Source organism: Penicillium citrinum, assembly GCF_028827155.1.
Source record: "Penicillium citrinum strain IBT 23319 chromosome Unknown utg000003l:1.0-4596430.0:1.0-4598250.0, whole genome shotgun sequence".
NCBI lineage: Eukaryota > Fungi > Ascomycota > Eurotiomycetes > Eurotiales > Aspergillaceae > Penicillium > Penicillium citrinum.
In genome coordinates, this window is record NW_026622688.1 from 539,716 (window position 1) to 559,390 (window position 19,675).

General features: G+C 45.8%; 7 protein-coding genes across 7 annotated transcripts; 5 read left to right on the forward strand and 2 right to left on the reverse strand.

Annotated features, from left to right (window-relative positions):
• Window positions 1-1,450: 1,450 nt before the first annotated feature.
• N7469_003471 (uncharacterized protein) lies at window positions 1,451-1,843 on the forward strand (the record flags this gene model as incomplete). Its single annotated transcript, XM_056642391.1, has 1 exon — window positions 1,451-1,843. One exon carries the CDS (start codon window positions 1,451-1,453, stop codon window positions 1,841-1,843), a length of 393 nt encoding a protein of 130 aa, XP_056501803.1.
• A 225-nt stretch (window positions 1,844-2,068) lies between these two features.
• N7469_003472 (uncharacterized protein) lies at window positions 2,069-2,656 on the reverse strand (the record flags this gene model as incomplete). The annotated part of the gene is made up of 1 exon (XM_056642392.1): window positions 2,069-2,656. The coding sequence occupies one exon, from the start codon at window positions 2,654-2,656 to the stop codon at window positions 2,069-2,071; it is 588 nt and encodes a 195-aa protein (XP_056501804.1).
• Window positions 2,657-3,745: 1,089 nt separating this feature from the next.
• Window positions 3,746-7,734, forward strand: N7469_003473 (DUF3433 domain-containing protein; the record flags this gene model as incomplete). Its single annotated transcript, XM_056642393.1, has 2 exons — window positions 3,746-4,007; window positions 4,070-7,734. The coding sequence occupies 2 exons, from the start codon at window positions 3,746-3,748 to the stop codon at window positions 7,732-7,734; spliced, it is 3,927 nt and encodes a 1,308-aa protein (XP_056501805.1).
• A 445-nt stretch (window positions 7,735-8,179) lies between these two features.
• N7469_003474 (glycosyltransferase family 69 protein) lies at window positions 8,180-9,742 on the forward strand (the record flags this gene model as incomplete). Its single annotated transcript, XM_056642394.1, has 1 exon — window positions 8,180-9,742. The coding sequence occupies one exon, from the start codon at window positions 8,180-8,182 to the stop codon at window positions 9,740-9,742; it is 1,563 nt and encodes a 520-aa protein (XP_056501806.1).
• Window positions 9,743-10,435: 693 nt separating this feature from the next.
• Window positions 10,436-11,750, forward strand: N7469_003475 (uncharacterized protein; the record flags this gene model as incomplete). The annotated part of the gene is made up of 4 exons (XM_056642395.1): window positions 10,436-10,750; window positions 10,878-11,453; window positions 11,506-11,618; window positions 11,681-11,750. 4 exons carry the CDS (start codon window positions 10,436-10,438, stop codon window positions 11,748-11,750), a joined length of 1,074 nt encoding a protein of 357 aa, XP_056501807.1.
• A 3,792-nt stretch (window positions 11,751-15,542) lies between these two features.
• Window positions 15,543-15,829, forward strand: N7469_003476 (uncharacterized protein; the record flags this gene model as incomplete). Its single annotated transcript, XM_056642396.1, has 2 exons — window positions 15,543-15,683; window positions 15,722-15,829. 2 exons carry the CDS (start codon window positions 15,543-15,545, stop codon window positions 15,827-15,829), a joined length of 249 nt encoding a protein of 82 aa, XP_056501808.1.
• A 667-nt stretch (window positions 15,830-16,496) lies between these two features.
• Window positions 16,497-17,327, reverse strand: N7469_003477 (uncharacterized protein; the record flags this gene model as incomplete). Its single annotated transcript, XM_056642397.1, has 1 exon — window positions 16,497-17,327. The coding sequence occupies one exon, from the start codon at window positions 17,325-17,327 to the stop codon at window positions 16,497-16,499; it is 831 nt and encodes a 276-aa protein (XP_056501809.1).
• Between the last annotated feature and the right edge of the window lie 2,348 nt (window positions 17,328-19,675).

Consider the following 19,675-nt stretch of genomic DNA (forward strand, 5'->3'; position numbering starts at 1 on the left):
AATTGAAGGTGAGATGGAAGAAGACCGGTGTGGCGGAGCGAGACTTCGCCAGAGATGTGGGCTTTGTAGAGTCAGGGCATAAGCGGAATATATGTCCTGGTAATAATATTGTTCATATCTATGAAGATAGGTACGACGTTATAAAATCACCACCAAGATCAACTGTCACTACCTAGTGATGGCTAATCTTGGAGTGATTGAAATACGTGATGTGTTATGTCTACACTGACTACTCGTGGGATTATCAGTGGATTTTCCATAGTTCAGTCGATTGATTCCTACACCATAGTATTGTACCATTAATTGAAAATTCACTGAAGAATTCAAGGAATTGATTTGATTTGACTCCGTATTACTACAGACAACGCCGAATATTTCCGTAGTATGTGAACACTATGTACTCCATAAGGTCTGATATCTACGGAAAACTCCGAGTTCGCGGTTTGTTCGCTTGTGGGGTGTTCACTATTGACCCATTTTCCTTCAGCTCATAAGTGGGCACCACGAGTTGAAGGATCGCCGTCAACTAAAATATGGTTTGTACAGGAACCTTTTATCGACGGAAGTATTCACAAGCTATATCTCAAACTCAGCCTTGCTTCTAATCAATAAGACAACTAACAAAAATAAGAACAAGTACTATGCATTCATTCACATGGTACAACCAATATCCTTCATGTCGATCTCCCCGCCACGGCTGAAAGATCCCATATTGTGGAGATTCAATAGTTCAATGCCAGACCCTCCTGATCCTGATCATCGCTATGTAGCGAACCCCAATCGACAGGATCGATCACCAATGAAAACACCACGAATCTATATACCGAACACTAATCCTGATAACTGGACAGTGTACAGTTCAGGGACCCCATAAACCTCGAAATCGGCTGCTCGGCTATCATAACAGAGAAGAGTGGCGTGGGAGAACTGGGACACTCACCTTTAACACGATCAAATTCGATCCCGGGAAAATATATGAGTAGTCTAGAAGTCCCACTTCAAGATTGATAGTTGCTCCGCATATGAGAATGAAGTAAGTGACGGAAAATCATGTTTTCGCTTGATAATGAACACGGGCTGACTGATTGTTGAGGGTTTTCGAAATGGAATAGGAGCCAATCCTGTCTATTTAAGCCCTTGACGATCCTTTTGGAAAGCAGCAACTCTCAACCCCCGATTTTACTTTCGACTACTTCTAGACATCGATCCCACAAGAATCGTCTCCAGTCTACTCTTCTCTTCTTGTTTCAGAAGCATAGGCTTCACCAACCTCAAACCATGCGTCTATCATCAATGCTAGCCGTCGCCACGGTGCTTGCCAACGCAGCACTCCCTATGGCCCAGCACTAAGAGCCTCAGTCCTGTACTCTGGATGAACAATGCTACTACGAGTGCGAAGACAACAATACATTCTGCCAGTGGATTCCATACCCAACCGCAGATACGAAGAATGGCAAATGCGGCACCAACAAAAGAAATGGCAAAAAGGAATGCTACCTCCCCTGCGAATCAAACACCGACTGATGGGGCTTTGATTAAGAGTGTTTGCTCGAGTGATAAGGACTGCAAGGATAATCGTGCTTGTTATAAGGCTGAGAATGACTCGAGGGATCATTGCAATATCAAGAATGGTCTGTTGAACTCACCTTGTAATGCTAAGAGTGGCAAGGCAGAGGATCCATGTGTTTCGCCGTTGGAATGCTTCAATGGCAAATATCAAAGACAGGATCAGAATTGCTTGCATCGTGGTAGCGGTTGCTTGTTTAGGCCGAATTCATGCTGTGATGGACTCGAGTGTAAGGGATCTTCGTCTAATTTGGAGGTCATTTGCCGGATCAAATAGACTCAGGAAGTAACTGGGCACGAAAGAGGCTGGATTTGATATTGATGAGCGTGATTCATTGTTAGCTAGCTCGAGTTGAGCAATATACTACCTCGGTAGCAAAAGCAATATCACTCCAGTGTTATTGCTTTTGCAGAACTGCAGACCATGATGATGCTAGAACGTGATTACACAATAATATTGATACTCAAATATTCAAAATATCTACTACTAAAAATTTTCCATTTATTCCTCCTCCACAATCAAATGACCAAAATTCACCTCCAACACCCCACCCTCCGTCCCGGGCCTAGCAGCATATACTCCAACCCATGTCTCTTTAACCTCTTCCTCAAAAACCCAGGTAACCTCGCGAATCGGAGCCTTGGACACCCCCTCCACCAAATAAATCCACAAACTGTTATCCTTCTCTCTAACCAATTCCAGCGTCGCCGCCCCTCCACCAGAAGGAACAGGCAACAAACTCCAATCGGCAAATCGATCCTTGGCCACTGCACTGAGATGCGGCTTGTCGTGTGTCAATTCGATTCCCGTCTTCACCCACTTTTTCTGTCCGTCTTTTGTGTGTAAGACGATGATCAGTCCGCCTTGATCATATTTATGTTTCCAGTCTGCGTTGAATGCGACTCGGGCCCGTTTGAAGGAGTGGAGGGTGACGGGGCGGTAGAGAATTGGTGCGTTGAAGGCGGTAGTGGAGGGTGGTTTGGACCAGATATCGGTTGAGGGATTGGTTTTGATGGTGAATTCGGGTGGAGGGTTTCCGTTGCCGGGGACGGAGTCGTTGGTATTGACGAAGTGGAATTGTGAGGACATTGCGGGGTTAGATGGGATGGGATGGGATGGTGAGATTGAGATTGTATATGCTGGTTATTTAAAGTGGACAGCTCCAAAGCTGGGGTGAGGAAGATGCAGGATTTATACTAATGATGTATTTGATTGCAGGATATGCTGAAGAACTTGAAGGTGAGAAATTTCGCAGTACTTTAATATGCGGAGAATCGGGTATAATTTACGTCACCAATGATGAGCTTCATTCAGATTGGCCACTGCGGGGTTAGCTTCTCCAGAAGCTACTGGTACACTTTTTAAGGATTTGACGTTTTTGGACACGTTCTTGGCGGTGTACACATTTGGAGTAGGAATTATGTATATCTTCTGCGGGGAATTGTATAATAGATCCTAGGTATAAGTTAAAAGGCGATTGAATAATTCAGTGCAATATGAGTAATAGTATTACTCAAGGCCGGGTTGGGTGAGGAAAAAGAGTAGTGCTTATTCTGCCTTGTAGGTACATTCAGCCTAGCATAATTAGTTAGATGTGAGATGTACCGTGTACATACTAAATTGGGCTGGCGGCTATGTTCAACGGCCCCCAAACTCGAATGCAACAATTGAATCGAATCATACCAACAGGAAACACTAGTCTACTTTGCACACGGACGGGAAAATTGATGTTCTCATATGAAATGAGAGCTACAGGCCCCCTGGCAAAAAATTGTACCGAGATCCCAAGCCAAACGTGACTGGGAGGTTGATCGGCATTATATCCAATATCTACACAATAAATTGCTTATATACCGAGAATTAAAACTCGAAGTAAAGCTCAAATTGGCCCCTGCGCCTTGCCAAGCACCGCCAAGCAAGCTCTGTGCGTGCAGTTGGGCATTGTATGCCTCAAAAAGCATCATTTACGGGCCTATCACTTTGGGATCAACACTCAGCCTCAATTTCCCTTGATCCACATAATTTCCACCGGGGCTTTCACTTTCTCTTTCCAAATGCTCATGGAGACAAGCTTCCTCTTTTCAATGAAATAAAAATGTCCAGATGTTAATTTGAACAGTCTGGATGCGATAGAAGACTTGAGGTGGATTAAAATCTGGATCTGTTCCTACCAACGCCATGTCAGCGCGCGATCCCTCAAGTTCCTCTGCAGAGCCGCCATGCAAGTACACCGCTGTTGACAAAGATGAGGACGTCCGACCTATGCCCTGGACACCCTTCTTTTTACGCCGTTCAACTATCGTTATATTTCTCTGCTCTTTCCTATCCGTTCTCGCTGCCCTGATCGCACTTTATGTGTATACAGAGCGTGATGGTCATAGTCTCGGAATCACAACAGAAGAGAGATGGTATTACTTCTGGACCTATGGCCCGACAGCAGGTAGAAATCAGTCCTAACTATTCGCTCCGATTGCAACTCGATTCTCTAACTATTATATTCAGTATTCACCATCCTCACTGCCGGCTGGACCCAAGTTGAATACCGCGCCGCACAACTAATGCCGTGGGTTCTCATGCGCCAAGGCCCAACATCACCTTCGGAAAGCATCTTTCTTGACTACATATCCCCATGGAACATCATATCCCTCTACCAGTCTCTTAAGAAGAAGCATTTCCTGGTATCTTTTTGTATATCCGGGTCTCTACTTCTTCACGGCGTCACGGTATTTTCAACCGGCCTTTTCGAACTACAATCAGTTCCAATAAGTCACCAAACGAGTCTAGCAGTACCCAATAGATTTAGTGATGCTACTTTTAACTCAACGGCCGGACGTGAAACCACGTATGCTGTATGCTCCGCATTTGCAGACTATAATATGACACGCCCGATTGGTCTTCAAGACTCCTTCGTTTACACTCCTTTCTATCCGGCCAGCTCGTTTGCCAATGGCAATTCGACTATCCCAGCAGATCGTCATTATGAAGCGGAGATAGATTCCATCGAGCCCTATTTAGAATGCCATGAAACGACCGCTAGTTGGGACACTGATTCGATTTCAAGATATACGGGTTATTATGAATGGACCGATGACGACTCGAAGGACCACTCTGGGTTCACTCAGAAAACAGTGGAGGCAAATACCACGGTTTTAGCATCTCCCGATGGATGTCGTTGGAAAATGGATGCGGACAAGGTTAACACTACCCTGCTCTATTATCCGGACAAAACAACCATCGAGGTTAAAACCCTAGGCTGTCAAGGACAGGATCCTTTAGAAAAGAACATGACAAAGCCTGGTAACAACTACAGCGATTGGCGCATTTGGGCGTATGTTGTTGATTCAACAGGTGCTAAACGCTCTGGTGACACTGTACTAAAATCCGTCTGGCCAACTCCTCCCTACCGTGGTATTATGTGCAAGCCTCATTTCAACGCGTATCGAGGGCCGGTAAATATCATGCGTCGGACTGGAAGCACGGATACGTCGGCAGACATTCGACGAAAGGATCTTGTAACTTCACAGACACTGGCTGATCTTCCAGCTGGGAAGCTCCTTCTTGGCGCATATAACTCACTACCTGATTCATTGAAAGCTGCCAATATGGGATATAACTTTATTGACCATAAAAATACGTCAGCTAAAGTTTTCTGGGGTGACATGTCTTTGCTGAAGAATGCCACAAAGCAGGATTTATCCTGTCTGATGCGACAGACTATCATGAGCGACTTGATGGAACCTGATCTACATACAATCCAAGGAGTAACCCAGTATGTCGAGCAGCGCTTATTCGTCCGTGTTTTGTCTTTTGGATTGATGACAGGCCTCTTGATTTGTCTGATTGTGGTCTCTATCATACTTTTGTGCTTTTTCGTTCCAGTGACTGTATGTCCACACGACACGAGCTCAATCGCTGGAATGACCACTGTCTTCGCCCAGAGTCCTGAACTCATGAATTTGTTTGATAAAACAGATCTCATGACAGAATCACAGATGGCAGAGACTGCACTAGCCCAATCACGATATTTATCACTTGAGACGGAGGGGGGATTCAGGATCATTTGTCAAGATGCCGAAGAACCAAACAGAAATCTGGAGGGGAATGCGACGAACTCTCCAGAGTGGTGGTGTCCACTGGCATCTACATGGGGCATTCGCATTTCTGTACTCGCCATCCCTATTTTCGTGATAGTAGCACTAGAGGTTGTTCAGCATATCTCTACTAGATCGCGTGGAATCGCCTGCATAGGTGACAAGTCATCATTTATCCATTACGTCTGGGTCTATATCCCCGCATTAATTATGTTTGCTATTCGCTGTCTATTCACGTGTATCGAATTCGGGGTACGGGTCATGCAGCCCTACTCAGCTCTGCGTGGAAAATCTGCCCCGGCAGAAACGACTATCCACGAGAATCAACTTCGCAAGATCGCCATCTATGGGTTAGCTGAAGCCTTGCGAAAACAGCAATGGGCACTCGCAGCAGCAACGACGTCCCTATTCCTTGCCGCCATGACCCCTGTGGTTGTATCAGGTCTTTATACTGTTGACACGTCGTGGCCGACATCGCCTATCCAGGTAATCCAGGCAAGTCGTTGGAATATTGGGGATCCTGCTCTAGCTCAACGTGGCACCGCACTTAAATGGTGGAATTATGCTTCGGATATCAAAGACGAGAATCTTCCTGGACTCATTCTCCAGCTCAATCTTTCCTATCCGCAATGGACATATGATAATCTTGCTTTCCCGGGATTCAATGTCACGGAAGCGGACAAGATGCCAGAGAAGGGATATATTGACATTCAAATACCCGCACTTCGCAGCCCGCTAGTGTGCAAAGAAGCTCCGGTCTCCTGTACATCTAACAGCAAAAGACTTGTTGCTGGCTATCTCGATATTACCTGCGGGGCAGGTGATCCTTGCTATGGAGATGGGATAGATGTCACCGGAAACACGAACGATACAGAAAGTTACTTTCACTACAGTGACTCACCGCAAATTGGATCAAATGGCTATAAAACGTTGCCATCAAACTGTTCCACGCACCACTTTCTATATGGAAAATGGGGCAAAGATCTCGAATCAACAGAGTATCACTGGTACAATTGCAACGCGACAATCGAGCAGGTTACCGTTGCAACGAGATTGCAAATACCATCTTTCTCAATTGATGCCGATGTCCAACCTCATATTATTCCAAACTCCATTGAACATCCATTCACCACTCAATCATGGTCATTCCCTGACCTAACTGATCTTGATACATACTTATACCAACCAGACCCCACGTCATCCGATACAAGTGCTCTCCAATACGCCATGACCATGGGCGTTGATGGTGTTCCCGCTGAAGAACTCTTGAACCCAGTCGTCTTCTCCAGACGCTTAGAAAATATCTGGGGCATTGTCACGGCACAATTACTGGAATCCAATGGCCTGGAAAACTTTCAAGATCCGCTAAACACCAGCTGGTTAGTTCATCCTGTTACAAGTGATGCACCTATTTATGAAGGTACCTTCCATGATGGCCGGACGTATCTCGTTCAGAGCAAGATCTCAACGCGCATTTTAGATGGTCTGCTAGCTGCCATGATTATCTGTGCACTGATCGCTTCGTTTTCTATGCGGACAAAGGGTATTTTACCTAAAAGTCCGTGCAGTTTAGCTTCAGTTGCTAGTTTTGTTGCTGGGTCGAAGTTCTTGAATATCTTGAGGGATGTAGGTCCGGAAAGAAGGGACTTATCTCAAAAGCGCTTTTCCATGGGTTGGTGGAAGGTTGAGTCGGAGACAATTCATACTTCCCAAATCCAGGTGACTTCGGAATATGTCATGGCACCAGCAGATGGGAAGATTCCTACACAAGGAGAGAAAGAGCAGCGTAACAGTCAAAGCGATGGGATCGTTGGTAACCGCTCCATGGAATCAAGATCAATTTCCCCAAACCTTGACGGAAACCAAGACGGAGAATTTACGGAAATCAGGTCCGACTCTCCCGTTGAGGGTGTGGAGAGAGCTATTAACGGAAGTCAATCGGCTCATTTGCATTCGTGTGTTTCGAGTTTGTCTGGCACAAATGATAGGGAAGCTAAGATAGAGAGGAAAGAGGTGTTGACGAGATTTGGTATTGATATTGATGGATCTAGGCCCTTGCTAGATGATTTTGAGTGATTCCAGGTGACTGAACGGCATTGTATTCATAATAAATAATATCATATCTTTTTCAAATTCTTAGTCGTCGAATAAGTATGACCATTAGATCAACAAAGAACCCTTGGCGTCGTACACCGCTGATCTACCATATTCTTCTAGACAATATTCTTGCGAGGAACTCCCAATCACGAAGAATATGCTCTGATAGAAGTTTCATTTTAATTCACTCTACAAAATTATTTAATACATGTGTACACTAGTTGGCATTTCCATCTTATAGATAGTCATCATGTGATCGATGACATAACGGGGCTGGACACTCCAACGAGAGTGGGCTAAGCCCAATTAGATTTGGAGAAGATGGTGTCTCAACACTTCAATCCCTATTCCTCCTATCTGATCAACCGAAATAGACCACCAGGCATGGGCTGAATAGAACAATTCCCGAATTGACGTGCCCGCCATGTCTTCTCGACTCCTACACCCAGACGAGTACGAGCTCGCCTCGCGCTCCTCGCTCGATTCAGAGGGAACCTTCAATCTCGACGACGATGACTTCGAATCACAAGTCCCACCCTCTTCGCGATTCGGCACACATCGAACCTCCTGGCTTTCGCGACTATTCTCTCCTTTCTCTGGATATCGACGCGTGAAGACCAACCACAGACCGATCTTCGCGAGTACGGCACGCCCCACGATTTTCCGACGCTGTACTCCCCGCCGCCGCTTTTGTTACCTTCATGTGGTATTTGGAATTATCTTTGCCCTCGTGGTATTGACCTCGATCTTCCGACCCTCATATACCCATCCACCGTCACACTACGCGGATCTGCAAAAGTCAGCCCGGCAAAGTACAGAGTCAGGGCGGGGGAACCCTCGTCAGGAAAAGGTGTTCATCGCTGCAAGCTTATATGATCGTGGCGGCGACCTCGCTCGTGGGCAATGGGGTGCGCAATTACTCCAATTAGTTGAGTTGCTTGGGGAGAAGAACGTGTTTGTGAGCATCTATGAAAATGACAGTGGCGAGGAGGGACAATCGGCACTGCGCGAGCTGGAGCAGCGCATCCAGTCGCCCAAGTCAATTGTCTTTGAGGAGCATCTAGACTTCAAGACTATGCCTACAGTTACTATACCCGGTGGCGAGAATCGTGTCAAGCGCATCGAATATCTGGCTCAGACGCGCAACAAAGCTCTCAAACCACTTGAAGAGAACCCGGAAATTCGCTACGACAAACTACTCTATCTAAATGATATTCTTTTCGACCCCGTTGATGCTGTTCAATTACTCTTTTCAACAAACGCAAATGACCAAGGTATCTCGCAATACCGCGCTGCCTGCGCCGTCGATTTCGATAACCCTTTCAAGTTCTACGATACCTATGCAACCCGGGATCTGCAAGGCTACAGCATGGGTCTTCCATTCTTCCCGTGGTTTTCGACTGCTGGAAATGCCGACAGCCGTCATGATGTCCTTCAGGGCAAGGACGCCGTGCGCGTGCGCAGTTGTTGGGGCGGCATGGTTGCGTTTGACGCGAAATATTTCCAAACTCCACAGGCAGCGAGCACCAGTCCAGTCCGTTTCCGCTCAGGTCCTGATCTTTTCTGGGAAGCGTCTGAATGTTGCCTCATCCATGCTGATATTCAGGACCCGCAGACCGACGTGGAAGCTATCACCGATACGGGGATTTATATGAATCCGTATGTGCGAACTGCGTATACGGCTCGAACTCTTCGTTGGCTTGGTACGACACGGCGGTTTGAACGGCTATATTCAGTCATTCATAATATCGGCAATCATCTCGTTGGGTTACCGTGGTATAATCCACGACGAACGGAGGGTCCTGGACAAAGTGTCAAGGAGACAGTCTGGGTCGCTGATGCAGGCCAGAGTGGTGGTGGATCTTTCCAGACGGTTGATCGTATTGCTGGCAATGATGGCTATTGTGGTCGAAGGGGATTACAGGTCATTGTTGAAAATCGCAAACCAGGTCAGAAGGGTTACGAGAGTATCCCCGTTCCCTCATGATGACTGGTATTTACCGTCAACCCGTAATGTTTGCTTTGGGCTTCTGACTCAAAGAGCTCCTCATAACTTACTTGTATAGACTTATATCTTACGACTGTGCAATATACCATCATCTACTTTCAATTCCCAATCGTTCTTTTTTCTAGAACAGCAAACGCCTTTCCCCTTTAGGCTCCTTCCCAAACATTCAGGCAGGCACCACCCATTTTCTCCTTTCTCCATCGCTCTTTCCTCAGCACATCTCTCTCATCACGTGGACTCTCGGCCGGATCGGTCGATTATTGATTGTTGACCTTCGTGAAGCTCACAGTTGATTTCACCTTCACTTTTTCCTCATCGTCCACCTAAAAGTCAAGCAGCCGTCGTGCTAAGCCCAGCAAGTCTCATCTATTCCATCACTGCACCAGCGTACCTAGGTCTTGACAGACAAGCAGCCATCGCGCCAGGTTCGGGCAGTCTCACAGTCAGGACAGGCAATAGCAAGTCTACTCACTTCCATATCCTGATTTGTCTTTTACTGACTTATTACCTGATCATCAGATCACTGCTGTGCCATTCCATTGTTTCTTTGCTCTTCACCAGAGTACTTTTCGTCTTTGGATCACTCTTATTCGAGATCAGCTCTAAAGGGTTCCATCGATCAGCATCCATCTCCTCCCTCCAAGTGAGCCGAAGTACGCGATCAAATCAATCATGACTGTCATTATCGGTCACACGACTCCCTTTGGTCAGTCTGAGACTGAAAAACAGGTGGAACTTCGAAGGGTGCGGAAGATCGTGTATGATGTCTTTCGCGAGTTCTGTGCAGCGCGTGGTCGTCCTCTCTCGGCGAGTGTTCATGCTCCTCCTAGAATCCGGGAGCGGGAGAAGGCTGAGCATCTTCGAAAGGCTGCAGGTAAAGTCCAATCAGCTCCAATCCTTCAAAGAGACTCTCAAGAAAGCCCTGAAGCAAAATCTCAGCGTGTTCTTAAGAAGAGCAGCTTAGATGCTGGAAATGCGACTGTCCAGGTTCGTGCCCTCCATCCTCTTTGAGTTCATTCTTCACTTTGTCAGGAATCTCAGGGCAGGGTGGCTGGTATTGAGACATCGCTTGAGCCTTCGTTCTTCGTTTCCACTTACACTTAAATTTGAGCAGATACTGCCCGTGTCTTTAAGCGATTCTGGGACTACTGCAGCACAATCTGGCCCAACTCCATCGCAGGATCCTGACCCTGAAAAGACGCCCACCGGAAGTCCAGTTCGTCGCGGCGTTCGCTCTCCGGAGGAGTTCATGAAATCTTTCCGATCTGCCTCGGCCCTTGGGTTCAACTTAGGTGGTTCCACCGCTGCGCCACGACGAATTATCTTCACTGATGTTCCTGAATGGGCCTCCATATCCGACATATTGGGCCTCGTTCATGGTGGTGCTGTTGATCGTGTCTTCGTCCAGGGAGCAGGAAGTGTTGCTGTTCAATTCTGTGAAGAGGAGAGCTGTCAAAAGTACATCGACACCTACACCTCGGGCATTCGAATCGAAGGTGCGGTCATCAAGGTAGCCAAGGCGCCTACCACGGACAAAATGATACCAAGCCTCACAGCCTTAATCAATAAGGGCGCTTCTCGTGTTGTCCGCGCTGGTAATATCCCTCTATCAATGAGTCTTCAGGATGTGCACCAGCTGGTTAGGAACCTGCACGTTGAACACATTCTGTACAACGCTCGACCCGGCTGTGTAAGTTCATTGTATTTGCCTGCTGTGAAAGATACTGATTGGCATAATTTAGCCGGGATCTGCATACTTGTTCTTCTGCAGCATTACCCATGGCCACAAGTTCCTCGACAAAATTCGGGACCAAGAACCATGGGAGCATTGTGAAGCTGGTTTCGTGATTGATCCGTACGTCCAAATTCAACATGACCCCTTCGAAAGACGAATTTTTTTTACTGACTTCTGTATAGTTGCCAGGCTGCTTCGACTTTCCATGGCAACACCATTCCCTATCAAATGGCTAATGCAGAGGCCGTCTAGCTTCGCTAAGTTGACTATCGCCCCGTGCAACTTGGAAGTTTGGTCCATCGATAACGCATCATTCTAATTCTCACGTCCACCCAAAGCCACAATGAAATTCCATTGCCTCTTTTCGCTGATCCGATTACATCCCTGCTGCCATTGTTCGAATCACTTATCTGGTCGATTGAAAATAATGTTCTTCGTGTGTTCGGCTCCCATTTATGTCCACTGTCTCACCTTAATACTCGTGTCTGTCCTGGTTCATTGTTGTCTCTTCCTTGCCCTTCAAACTTTATGCTGGCTCAATCAATCGATTGGTTGTCCCCCAGCCTCGTTTCATTTGTCCTGGTGGATGAGTCTGAAAATAAAGTTATCTGCCATCGCTTCTGCCTTCTACTGATTCACTCATCTGATTTTACTCTGGCTCGATTCCCTCTTGATACATTGGCAAATGCAGGTGCCTCGTGCGCGCCTTCCTGATTTCTACGTTCTGTCCGCCTAACGGTTCCGTCGATACTATGCTGTTTCAGCCATGTGTTTGCGGTACAGTTGACGGCGTTTCGTGCGCATGAACATCCCACGGGCTCTTCATCATCAGAATCATTCTTGTTCCCCTCGGGGATGCGTCTGGGCTGATTCCCATCACCTCGATAAAAGGCCTGAAAAGCCCTCAAGCTCACCTCAAGATTCGCCCTATGTTTGTTTTCAATCGTCCTTTTCCGGGCCAGCTTCCCAGTTTCAACCATGTTTCCCGCCTTTCCCATTAGTCGACAGCTTTTCGTGAGGTCGTACATCTTTCTGCCGTTCTTTCTACTGTACACCCATTCTTGTCCCTTTGGGGATACCTGGTTCATGTCCATTTGCCTTGACTCTTTCCAATACCTGAAGGTCTGAAAACACCTCAAGCTCATCTCAAAACTTCCCTTGGGGTTGTTTTCAGCCTTTTTTTAAGGCCTGCTTCGCTGTTCCAGCCCTGTTCGTTCCGCACTTTGTGAGCTTCCCGTGCAGACGTATCTCTCCCCACCTCTCTGGATTCACTGGATTCTGCAATTCACATTAGTTATCGCATTTAGCTGCTCCCCCGCTCGATACCGAAACCAAAAGGCCCGTCGTTGAATGTTTTAACCATACTAGTTAGTTATCTCATTCTTGTCCCTCTCGCGGATGCTTCTGGACTATCTCTACGCTCCTGGCCTAAAGTCTGAAAAAGCGTCAAGCTCATGTCAAGATTTCCTTTATGCTTGTTTTCGATCGTCTTTTCAGACCACTTCACTGTTTCAACCATGCCCTTCCCGGCCTAGTTGACAGTTTTGCTTGTACTCGTTCACGGCTCGGTAGCTGTTGTGAGGAAGAAAAGTTAATTAGTACCTACGATATTCTTGAATTTCCTTGTTCTGTTTCTATGGAGCTTTTTGGCCTTCACCATCGGCAATTATGGATAGCAGCAAATATAATCAAATATTATCTTTACCCACTCCGTGACTTATGAATTACCTACCACTATTTACTCCTAGTGGCTAGTAGACCGAACATAGACATGGATACTGTCAACTATATCCTGCAAGTCTGTAGAGTACATGAGTATTGCCCAGATGATAGTGTTGTAGCAGTGTACGAGAAACTCCAAGGCTTGTGCCACCTACCCAGGTAGTACTACGTACCTAGAACGGAATTTTACTTCAATATCTCTGCAAGATAAAGGGCATGAAGTTGACAAGGACAGGTAAGATGGACGGGAGACCTCACATCCTACTATTTCCAACATTAGGGTTACCTAATCCCTAAATAGTCATGCACATATTTAGAGAGAATACCGGCGATTTCTAGTCAATTGGAGCATCTTGTCAGATTTACAGGGTATCACGACTCATACTCGTCAGATTCAGTCATTTCAGATTCTTGTATTAGGTGATGGCGAGTGGATACTAGCAGAAACATCTACTTGCGGTGAAGCGGTGAAGGTATACACAGTGCATCGACGCCAAATACAGAATGTCTATTTTATGCCGAGATGCTAGATGGTTCAAGTTGATTGGTTACGTCGTATAGAAAACCGAGCGGGTCTCGAAGATTCTCGTCAGTATTTCGTGCTTATGGCCGAAATATCACTGAAATCACTGATTTTAGTGACGTGGGTTTCTTCGGAAGTAAGCAAGACTTGTGAATGACGGCGAGAAAGATATGCCAATACCTATGACAGGTGAGAAGCATAAGATTTGGAAAAAAAAACCATTTTGCATGTATTTATTCCAGTGGGATTCTACTCTTTTCGGAATACCTCCGTGTCTATAATCGCTAGTTGATTTCGAACCATGTGGGAAAAAGTAAGATTCTGCAGAACTTGGACCAGTGGCGTTGAGGTTTGGTGAGATTTTACGAGCGAATGGGAGGCCTCGATTATTCGTATCCAATAGAAAGTTATCGGCAATGGTGTTAATGTAAGTACAAGTGTTAAGAAATTGTACGGGGCTAAGGAGATTTGTGTAGCACATTATCCGTCACGAGGGCTAAAATTATGACTCTAACAGTTTATACAGAATGACGCTATATTAAACCTGTGAGAATTTGGTACACAGTACGGAGTATTCTCATATCATATTCAAATATAGATACGAGGTCCACCATGGTTCTCACAGGCCCCTTATCATATAATATGGGGCAGTAGGTTCAATAAAGCAGAAAAAAAAAGTGGACTGGCATATTGGTTTCAGTGGAATGCCTGAACGTTGGCCATTGCTGAATCGTATTCTATACAGGCCAAATTTATGGGGTTAGCATGTTTTACTAAATCAGTGAAGAGAATCTAGTCATCCATGGCGATCGTGAAGGCCACGATCGTGTATTCGTAATCTGCTCCACTACTGTCTCACGTATTTCTTTTGTACTGGAATCCTTCTCCGTACACAAGGACAGCATCTGAATAACCCTATCAGGAAATAATGATGATGGAAACGATTTACTTGAATGCATTACCGAGACATTTTCATCGAAATTCTACTCCTGAACTGTGAACTTTTATTTTCTTTCCAGACTGGGTATGATGAACACTCTCTACGTGTACAGTAGTACATACTCTGTACAGCCTCACAAACACCAGGCTGTCCAGATTTCGATATCCACTTCTGCAACCTTACTTGATTACAATGGATCCGGCGTCAGACCCATACGGTAATAACTGCGTAGTGCAGAACATGCTCGGATGACAGTTTCTGAAGAATGTCATATCGCCGAAAAAGTCTAACAGTGTGAATTAGTGCGAGTGCGGAACCTTGTCAGCCTTGACCTCGCGGTACTAACTTATAATGGCAAGAGTCAGATCCTGGGCATATGACATGGTAAGCCTTTGAATAAATGATAGACTCACACAAACTATTCAAAGATTCATGCTTACATTTTTGACACTTGGACCCCATTGTTTGAGTCAGTCATGGCTGCAAAGCTATGAGTGCGCGGAGTTGCGGAAATATTGTACACCGCACCGCATCCACATTCGAATCCTTCATAACTAAAATAAGAAACAGATAGTTGAAGAAATTGATGTTCATCAGCGAAGATCTAATCTCCGGTCCCCCTGAAGGAACACTAGTAATTGAGCCTCGATTCCACTCATCGGATGACTTGTTCTGGTGTGTGTTCGTCAAATCTTCGCATGTAATCTCAAGGGTCCGCCCCAAATGTCTTATTTCTGGCCCGAAGAAAGACGCCTTAGTAGCTCCTAGACTGCCAAATTATCGAGGAATTGAAGGACGAGGAACGGGGGCTGTGATGGTGGAGATTACTGAAGGATTGCCGGATTGCCTAATGTCCACCATGCATAGCATGAATGATCTTGTCGCCCTCAATAACCGAATGGAGAAAGGGTCTACTGATGATCAAGTAAGATCTGGGGTTGAACTAAGACTAGTTGGTATCTGCACAGCCTCTATCTCAAAGCAGAATTCGGATTTTATGGTAAGCCCTGGTTGGCATGGTTTTTTGCCCTATTTTAGACGGGGTGGCCAGCTTCGGCTTTTCTTGAACGAGATGCGGGTGGCGCCATTGTGCTTGGTCCTTCAGAGGTGATGATTATGATCGATTTACTTGGTAGTGTGGTATAAGCCGTCGTCTCCGGCTCTCCTGAGTTGTTGATGGTTAGGACTTTACTGGCAGGATGGTCAGATACTTCTAAGTTACCACATGACACTTTGATTCGAGTCTTACGATACTATAGTGGATCCATATGTGGGAATATTTACTTAATATTCGCCATGTTACAAGGCTATTATGTATAATGCAATCTATTCACACCGGCTGTGTCAACCTGACTCGTGAACAGGAGAGGCGAGGCTGAGACCATTGGCAATATGGACGATGTGATGCCCAAGCGGGGGATACTACATTATTACACACTAGGATACTTAGAGATGACACAAAAAATGGAACTTATTGATATCTTAATATCTTCAATTAACTGTTGTAGAAACTGTTATATAAATGTAGTTGTATACCAATCAAATATGGTAAGAAGACATATGGTCGAAAGGAAGGAATCCAAAATGCCTGCTGAAACGAGAGAGTAAAAAAAAAACAGATAGCCACCCATGATATGATCATCATCTCATGAATATAATATAATCGCCCCATAGAAAAACAAACGCCTGTGAGGTATCTTGAAAGTTAGACAAAGCCTCCCTGCCCAAAATACAAAAACGATAGTAAACGATGACGAAAAAGTAAACTCCGAAAATCAAAATATTCCTCCAGACAAAAAGAACGGAATAAAACTCATGCAGCAGCAGCAGCCAAACGCTGTCGTCGCAATGCTGTCTCTCGATCCTCTCTCATCCAAGGATACCAAACATTAGCCCACTCAATGACACCAAATCGAGGTGCCCCGGCCTCAGGTCCCAATGCCGCTCCTTCACGAAGGAATTCACCATCACGCATACGACGCTGCTCACGAAGCGTGGGACACTTCTTCTCCTTGATAAAGCGGTAGAATTTGCACTGAATACCCTGGAAACCACGACGTTGGCGCGAAGGGAACTGGCGATTAAAGCTCTCCCGAACCTCCTTCCACTCCTGACAAAGGTCGACACGGTGATACCAGATGAAATACATTTCTTCTTCTTCGTATTTAGGGCGCGGAGGGCGTCGACGGTCTGCAGGCCCGCTTGTCGAAGAACTGCTGGAGACAGAGTCGTACCGTTCACGCGGATGGTAAGGGTCCGGTGAGGACGGGGCGGATCCTGTCCGGGCGGATAGGGATAAAGAAGTAGATCCTGAGTGAGAACCAGCGTACGAAGACACGCCGGATGGTTTGTAAGGGAAGAACATGTGTTGCTGGTGTGAGTTCATATTCATTGCGCCTCCGCTCACACTGCTGTGTGTGGTAGCTGTTGATGCAGCACCTGGGCTTGTGTCGTGATAGCCTTGATACCGGGTGTACCAGTACTGATTTGGGCTTGGTGGGTAGCCTGGAGAATGCTGTGGATAGCCAGAGCCATGCCGTGGCGACGATGATGAAACTGTCGCATGGTGGGGATATGGAGATGACTGCGCGCTGTATTCTCCTGCGACTGAGTCGGAAGGATTGAGAAGATTGCCGATATTCATGGTGCTTGAACGTTTTGCTTCTGGATGATGAAGGTTCATTTCAATTTTTCCGATCCCAACGCTCTTTTGGTCCACTTGAATGTATTTTCAAGGGTTTCTTGCTTCCTTGCTTCTACTGGCCTTGCCAGTTGGCTGGTTTAGATTGTTTCACTGCTGTTGCGGATTTATAGATCTTGTGAATATAGTGGGGGTTTAATAGTGAAACCTCAGCTCCAACCCGGCGATTAGGATAGAGGGAGAAATAATAACAGTGGTAGTCAACAAAATATTGGGAGCAATGGTAGTAGCTTCAACCCTAGCTTGGTAGTTTGATGTAATGTTGGGTGAGAATGGGTTGGGTGGTGAGAGTGGAGGTGAAGTATAGGGAAATCTTGAGGCGGGAATTTCAAGGTTTATAGATGACGAAGAAAACTATTCGCAGATCACTCGGAAGAAATAAACGGGCTCAAGTGCGAGTGAGGGAGAGAGAGAGAGAATAAGTAAGAGACAGCGCGAATCCATCCATCAAAAAATAGTGCCAGGCTAACAGCACTGTTGGGTGCAGCGAACCGAAGACCTGGGTCGGGCTGGTTGTTCTCGCTCCTTTGGCCCCCTTGTACAAAAGATGTACCGCGGATACAGCAACAAGGCTACTTAGACCTAACTTGACCAGGGGTGGACAAGGTGGACAGTGGGCACAGTCGAGCACAGCGGTTCCACCCCCAGAGAGACTAGGGCAGAGGGGACTGACGATGGAGACCGGTGAACCCGTACGAGGTTCCGCAAAGTGTTGGTATTTTTTTATTATTATTATTTTTACTTCATTTGATTACATTGAATTGTAATCCTTTTTTTTTGGTTGGCCATTTTTATTTTCAATATATTTCTTTCCTTCCTTGACACGGATTGAGTTGATACCTCGAATTGTTGAAGAAGCTGGTGGCGATCTAATCCAGTTCTATGTATGTACAGGGTGGATCGGGTAATTGTGATGTTGGATCGGCTTTAGCCTTGACAATAATTCCAATCAAAATAAAAATAAAAAAATATCATATAATATTGAAATTATTTTTATTTGATTTCTAATTTATTTTTTTTTTGGCTTTACGAGTTTCTTTGTCTCAAAAGGCGCGGCAATAAGTGGAACGGGTTGCGGAGCGCGCGATGACACAATCTTTCAGGCCGATCGTCGGTCATTTATGCTGGACGATTTTCATGTTTGATACGCAGATGAGGGTACGCGGGGGAAGGATTGTAATTTTTAAATTTTTTCCATTTTTTTTTTTTTTTTTTTTACAATACCTCTGACCATTTATGGTAAGCTCTGATATGACAAATTGTGGAGACACTCGGCGAGCAAGCTCGAGCTGTCAGTAATGTACGGCTCAAAAGTCAAATGCTCAAGCGGATATCTGTCATTTTGCTTTTTAAAGAAGTCGATCTATTTCCATAATACTCATACATGATGAGTTTATCACCTTGTTGAATGTGGCATTGCCTGCAAGCGCACGCGTATCCTAATACATACTAATCCGTCAAATGCCAAGGCAATGTTGGGCAAGACATTGTCAGCCAATCCTACGCGACACAAGAGATTATCATGCAAAACCAGGGAGGTCCGGCGCTCGCGTGCATTTTCTGTTTTAGATGAACCTCGAAGTCGCGCAATATCTGTAATGGGACTTTGCCATGGGGTCCCTTCATGTGAGCGGGCGTAAGTGCGGATGTACAACTGTAAAGGAAAATAATAATAATAATAATAAAAGTGGGTAGACGCCCTGACCCAGAACGTTTGAAGACCGGATGAGATTCGACCTAAGGAGTAGTGCCAGACTGGACGATGCTGGGCCGCAAGAATGCACAGGGGAAGAAGGTTGGAAAAAGCAAGTCACAAAAAAACCAACACAAACGCGCGGCGTCTATTGGAAGAACGGCCATCACCTGGTTGCGACGCCCGCCGTGGCCCTGGGACCAGCAGACGAATGAGAAAGAAGAGCTAATGCGGACTCAAATTGGCGCTGATGGAGGGAGGGGGGAACCAGCACATCTTGCAGAGCAGTGTTGGATAACTTGCTACATTACCTGTCTGGTCAAATTCAAGATCAATTCTATTTTGTATTTCTTGCTGAGAACAACTACTACAATTTTAGAATGGACGTTCGGAACCTCCGAAATTTCTGAAATCTATTGAAAACTCTCGCAATATCTCCGTATACTCCGGGAGAGAAAAAAAAAGGGTGGATGCTTCAGACCCCCCGAGATCAAGCGAACCATGGTTCCCAGGGTCTTCATTCAAGGCCATGTACAAGTAGTTACAGGATTTCTTGAATCAACGCGGGGGATATTGCGCTTTGGGAATAGAAATCAGA